We start from the raw sequence: 6,000 nt of genomic DNA, 5'->3' as shown, positions 1-6,000 counted from the left end.
GACCGAAGTGGGAGTGGCTTGTTTTGTTTACGTACTGAGTTTGTTGATGCACTGATCATTGTCTACTACAGATTAGTGAGGTGAGTTCCCCCAACAATTACAAATTACAAATTACAAAAACAATATTGCTGACTATTCAAATACATTCTGAGTATTAGCCACGTTCTACCCACAGTAGTAGAACGTTCATAATTTGTGTGCGGAAATGATTAGGTTGCAGAGAGGTCAGAGGGTAAAGGCTATTCACCCAGGACTCTCGATTGTAGAATACACAGCCATCTTGGATCTACGAGCAGAAGGGAAATTAATGCGGTGAGTTAAAAAAAACAAAAAAAAACACCCTCCCCCCACCCAAATATAAACCCGTTTGGTCCGAATCAAATCGTTGCATCACAACACATTCATCTTTGTAGTCCTTGCCGTTCGGTATGTTTTGGACCGGTTCGTGGATTTCAATTCGAACGGTCTTCTGTTTTTGTCTGTGTGGCCGCTAGCGTGAATTGAGACCGAGAGGTAGCTACTGGGATTGGGAAGTGGATAGGAGGCAAAGTAGGCCCAACCTGCACATCACTACCTATGGGCAAACAGACTGCCTGACAAGGGCTGTCACGGCTAGGTGTTGAAGCAAACTTATAATCAGACTCACGCTGTATTGGTAGCTAGTTAGCTCAATTTAGCTAGCTAGGACATAAACAATCAACTGGCGTTACTAACGTTAGCTAGTTAATAGCTAACTTATAGCGCTAGCTCGCTTGTCTGAGTCCTGTGACCCACATGCATGACTCAAATTCCATTATATTACACCGGCACACCAAGCCACCTTGCCGGACCCCTTCGTTTCTCGAGAGCTATCTCTCCTGCAACCGGTCCATATTCTTTGCGTCCTTATATTCTGCTCGCTTAACTTGATAGGTTAGATAGCTATTTAGATATTTCTGTCTTGATTAGCTACCTAACTTTGTTAGCCACAACATGCTAAAGCCAAGGATAAACAACCGATGTATCCAGTCACGCAAGAGTGGGTGGCTGTTTAGCTAGTTAGCCAACTAAGTTACACTAAATATAATGTGGCATGTTCATGTTGATACTCTTCCCCCTGAGTCTCCACTACTACACTGGCAGCAAGCATCTTGCTAGCACAACAAGCATCTTCTTAGTTTTGACACCAGTGTCAGAGATGACCCCATTCAAAGTGGAAATAATGAATGTGTGTAGGGTCATTTAAATATTAATAGCTATGTCTCCATGTTCACAAGGTGAGAAAGTGTCAGAGGGTTCTTAGATTGAAGGACAATTTGGTGTGGAGAATAACTGGAATCGGTTGTGAACTTAAGAGGCACCTGAGCAGAAGCTTGTTGAATTGTGCTGAGGCAATGATGCAGGGATGCACACAGTTTTTGTATGTTGACCAATGCAATGAAACAGTGGAAAACCAACACTTTTTAAAAGTGATTGTAATTGTTTTGCTGTAAGGCACACTGTATGCGCACATTGCGCAATGTGTGTGGGCGTGTAGTTGTCTGGTGGAGAGATTTGAGTAGTTGAAACTGAAAGTATTGTAGACCATCGTCATCGGACAAACAGTAGGCTACTGCATAACTGTTGTGTTTCACTCCTGTCCATGATAGTTTAAAAAAATCTGATATGAACAATGTTTTGTCAATAAATGGATGCAGGCATGCTGGTTAACAAAGCCTTTTTGGAGTTGAAATAGTAAAAACTGTTCTTTCATCTCACTTCTGCAGGTGACAAACGGAATGTTCAGTGCTACGAGAAAGAAGTTTGTAGAGGGGGTCGAAAGCGACTACCCTGATGAGGGCATGTACTACAGCCAGCCGTTGCCGTTCTCACATAGGTCGGACAAAGACTTAAGCGCTCTGTCTGCTCGATCACACGTCCCTAGTACAGCTCCCTTTGAACTTGAAGTAAGTACAAAACATTTTCACACGTTTCTTCTATAATTTCAATCTGTTTATGCATATTTGTCATATTTAGTGAGATTTAGGCTACTCCATTATCCTACACTACCCTCTGTGTTTAATTGGACTGCGAAGCTAAAACTTTTAATGTGGCTCTATACTCCAGCGTTTTGGAATTGAGATCAAATGTTTCATATGTGGTGACAGGACAGATGTCAGCTTTGATTTGAGGGTATTTTCATACATGTCTGTTTTGCCGTTTAGTAGGGCTAGGAACTGCCAGGGACCTGAAGATATGATATTGTCACGATACCTAGGTGCCGGTACGATATGTGTTACGATTCTAGATGTATTGCGATTCAATACTGTGATTTGTTGTATGTCTGCTGCAGAGGGACAAAAGAGCCATGAGAAAAACGAGTTTTGATCAGTCATGGACATAAAAGGTCTGAAAACAAATAGTCTCCCTATTTAAAAAGAAGATGGAGAACAAGCTATGAAGGAAATATCCTGGAGTTTTGGTGCAGGTACAGCCAACTAGCGCAAAAAATGTTTTTGCGATATTGTCACTATGATACGAAACGCTATGTCGTCAAAAAAAAAATCCTGATATGTAACTGCATCGCAGTTAAAGCAGACATTGAATATCCCTTTGAGCATAGTGAAGTTATTCATTACACTTTAGGTCGTGTATCAAAACACCCAGTCACTACAAAGATACAGCCGTCATTCCTAACTCAGTTGCGGGAGAGGAAGGAAACTGCTTAGAGATTTCACCATGAGGCCAATAGTGATTTTAAAACAGTTACAGAGTTTAATGGCTGTGGTAGGAGAGAACTGAGGATGGATCAACAACATTGTAGTTACTCAACAATACTAACCTAATGGACAGTGTGAAAAGGAAGCCTGTACAGAATTAAAAAAGATTCAAAAACATGCATCCTGTTTGCAACAAGTCACTAAAGTAATACAGCAAAGATGTGGCAAAGCAAATATGGTTGTCCCCAATGATCCCAAAAATATTGGTCGTCTGTTTGTCAAAATTTTTAAACGTGTATTTTTCAATATATAGACACACCCTATGTGTTTGAATAAAATCAACTATATGCCTTGAGCTTGTCTGACGCTTTAAGTGCACTGTTTGATTAAATAATTATGACACAAATGACTCGAGGGAATCCGATGGCCACGCTGTGTAATTAAAAAAATATATATTTTTTTTTATAGTGAGTGACTGGCATACGTTGTCTATCTCTCCTCCCTGATTCAGTGAAAAGGCACCACAGCACAGCTATGTTTATCACACTGTTTGTGCTGAAGCTGCAACATCTTTTTAGCCATTTAGTTTCTTACTTGTTTCTCTGACTGAAAAGTTCTGTTAACCGAAATCACAAATTTGTTGAGGAAAAACATCACCTATTCCCTCAACCCTTGCCGTCTTTACGTGAAACTGGGGTGGCAGGTAGCCTAGTGGTTAGAGCATTGGGCCAGTAACAGAAAGTTTGCTGGATCGAATTCCTGAGCTGACCCACTGTTCCCCGGTAGGCCGTCATTGTAAATAAGAATTTGTTTTTAACTGACTTGCCTAGTTAAATAAAGGTAAAATATATATATATGTTTTTATTTTATTTTTTACATTGCATGCATGTGACCAATAAATTGTTATGACAAACTCCGAACACCGTAATGTGACAGCAAAGTGGATGCGGAGGACGTGAAAAGAAACTCTAAACAGGGAAATGTTTTTATTTTATATTTAACCTTTATTTAACTAGGAAAGTCAGTTAATAACAAATTCTTATTTACAATGACGGCCTACCAAAAGGCCTCCTGCGGGGGATTAAAATAAAAAATATTGAACAAAACACACATCACAACAAGAGAGACAACACAACACTACATAAAGAGAAACCTAACACACAACATAACATGGCAGAAACACATGACAACACAGTATGGTAGCAACATGGTAGTAGCACAACATGGTAGCAGCACTAAACAGGATACAAATATTATTGGACACAGACAACAGCACAAAGGACTGGTTGCTCAGGAGGGAAAGGGGAAGTCAGATGTGTGGAAGACATTTGACTTACATGGAACAAAAATATAAACTTCACGTGCAACAATTTCTAATATTTTATTGAGTTACAGTTCATATAAGGAAATCAGTAAATTTAAATAAATTCATTAGGCCCTAATCTATGGATTTACATGAATGAGAATACAGATATGTATCTGTTGGTCACAGATACCTTAAAAAAACAAGGGGTCTTGAATCAGAAAACAAGTTCGTGTCTGGTGTTACCACCATTTGCCTCATGCAGCGCGACACATCTCCTTCGCATGGAGTTGATCAGGCTGTTGATTGTGGCCTGTGGATTGTTGTCCCACTCTTCGGTGGCTGTGCGAAGTTCTTGGATATTGGCGGTAACTGGTACACGCGGTCGTACACGTCGATCTAGAGCATCCCAAACATGCCCAATGGGTGACGTGGTGAGTATGCAGGCCATGGAAGAGCACACTTCTCTAGTATGGCAGTGGCCATCGAAGGTGAGCATTTGTCAACTCAGGTCATGACCCTGGTGAGGATGACGAGCACTTGAGCTTCCCTGAGACGGTTTCTGATAGTGCAGAAATTCTTCTGTTGTTCAAACCCCCAGTTTCATCAGCTGTCCGTGTGGCTGGTATCCGACAATATCGCAGGTGAAGAAGAAGGATGTGGAGGTCCTAGTTGGCGTGGTTGCACGTGGTCTGTGTTTGTGAAGCCTGTTGAACGTACTGCCAAATTCTCTAACATGACGTTGGAGGCGGCTTATTGTAGAGAGATTAACATTAAATTCTCTGTCAACAGCTCTGGTGGACATTCCTGCAGTCAGCATGTCAATTGCACGCTCCCTCAAAACTTGAGACATCTGTGACATTGTGTTGTGTGGCACAGCTGAACATTTTAGGATGGCCAATTATTGTCCCCAGCACAAGGTGTACCTGTGTAATGATCATGCTGTTTAATCAGCTTCTTGATATGACACACCTGTCAGGTGGATGGAATATCTTGGAAAGGAGAAATGCTCACTAACAAAGATGTTAACACATTTTAGAGAAATACACTTTTTGTGTGTATGGAACATTTCTGGGATCTTTTATTTCAGCTCATGAAACATGGGACCAACACTTTACATGTTGCATTTATATTTTTGTTCAGAAAAAAGGAGGGTATAGGAGCAATCATTTTGTGAGTATTATGAGTGCCAAACAGGTGCTGTTAGATTACAATATTATTTTTACTGACGATGAATAACTCATAAGCTGTGTGATGACATTAACAAATTAATGATTGATACATTAGCATATATATTGAAGTATAGGCCTAACTATGTTACAAGACCCCATAATGACATAATGACAAAGCGAAAACAAGTGTTGAGACATTTTTGCAAGTGTATTCAAAATAAAAAAACAGAAATACCTTATTTACATAAGTATTCAGACCCTGTGCTATGACACTTGAAATTGAGCTCAGGTGCATCCTGTTTCCATTTATCATCCTTGAGATGTTACTACAACTTGATTGGAGTCCACCTGTGGTCAATTCAATTGGTTGGACATGATTTGGAAAGGCACACACTTGTCTATTTAAGGTCCCAGAGTTGACAGTGCATGTCAGAGCAAAAACCAAGCCATGAGGTCGAAAGGAATTGTCTGCAGAGCTCTGAGACAGGATTGTGGCGAGGCAAGGGAGCCAAAAAATTTCTGCAGCATTGAAGGTCCCCAAGAACACAGTGGCCTCCATTCTTAAATGGAAGAATTTTGGAACCACCAAGACTCTTCCTGGAGCTGGTCTGCCAGCCAAACTGAGCAATCGGGGGAGAATGGCCTTGGTCAGGGAGGTGACCAAGAACCCGATGGTCACTATGACAGAGCTCTAGAGTTCCTCTGTGGAGGTGGGAGAACCTTACAGCAGGACAACCATCTCTGCAGCACTCCACTAATCAGGCCTTTATGGTAGAGTGGCCAGACAGAAGCCACTCCTCAGTAAAAGGCACATGACAGCCCGCTTGGAGTTTGCCAAAAGGCACCT

The 6,000-nt window shown here is 41.1% G+C and overlaps 1 protein-coding gene across 7 annotated transcripts in view; it reads left to right on the top strand.

Annotated features, from left to right (window-relative positions):
• The first annotated feature begins 243 nt into the window (after positions 1–243).
• LOC120066145 (CCR4-NOT transcription complex subunit 2-like) overlaps positions 244–6,000 on the top strand; it is a 29,136-nt gene continuing 23,379 nt past the window's right edge. For all 7 annotated transcript variants that reach the window (XR_005478744.1, XM_039017298.1, XM_039017296.1 and 4 more), the window contains exons 1-2: positions 244–312; positions 1,746–1,925. Coding sequence is in view for 6 of the 7 variants with exons in the window: in XM_039017298.1 (XP_038873226.1) it covers positions 1,758–1,925 (168 nt within the window). In the remaining variant the exon portion in view is untranslated. The remainder of the gene's footprint in view (positions 313–1,745; positions 1,926–6,000) is intronic.

The sequence above is a fragment of the Salvelinus namaycush genome, chromosome 21 (assembly GCF_016432855.1).
Source record: "Salvelinus namaycush isolate Seneca chromosome 21, SaNama_1.0, whole genome shotgun sequence".
Classification (NCBI taxonomy): Eukaryota; Metazoa; Chordata; class Actinopteri; order Salmoniformes; family Salmonidae; genus Salvelinus; species Salvelinus namaycush.
The sequence above is the reverse complement of the archived record's forward strand: the minus strand, read 5'-3'. Positions and strand labels throughout refer to the sequence as shown.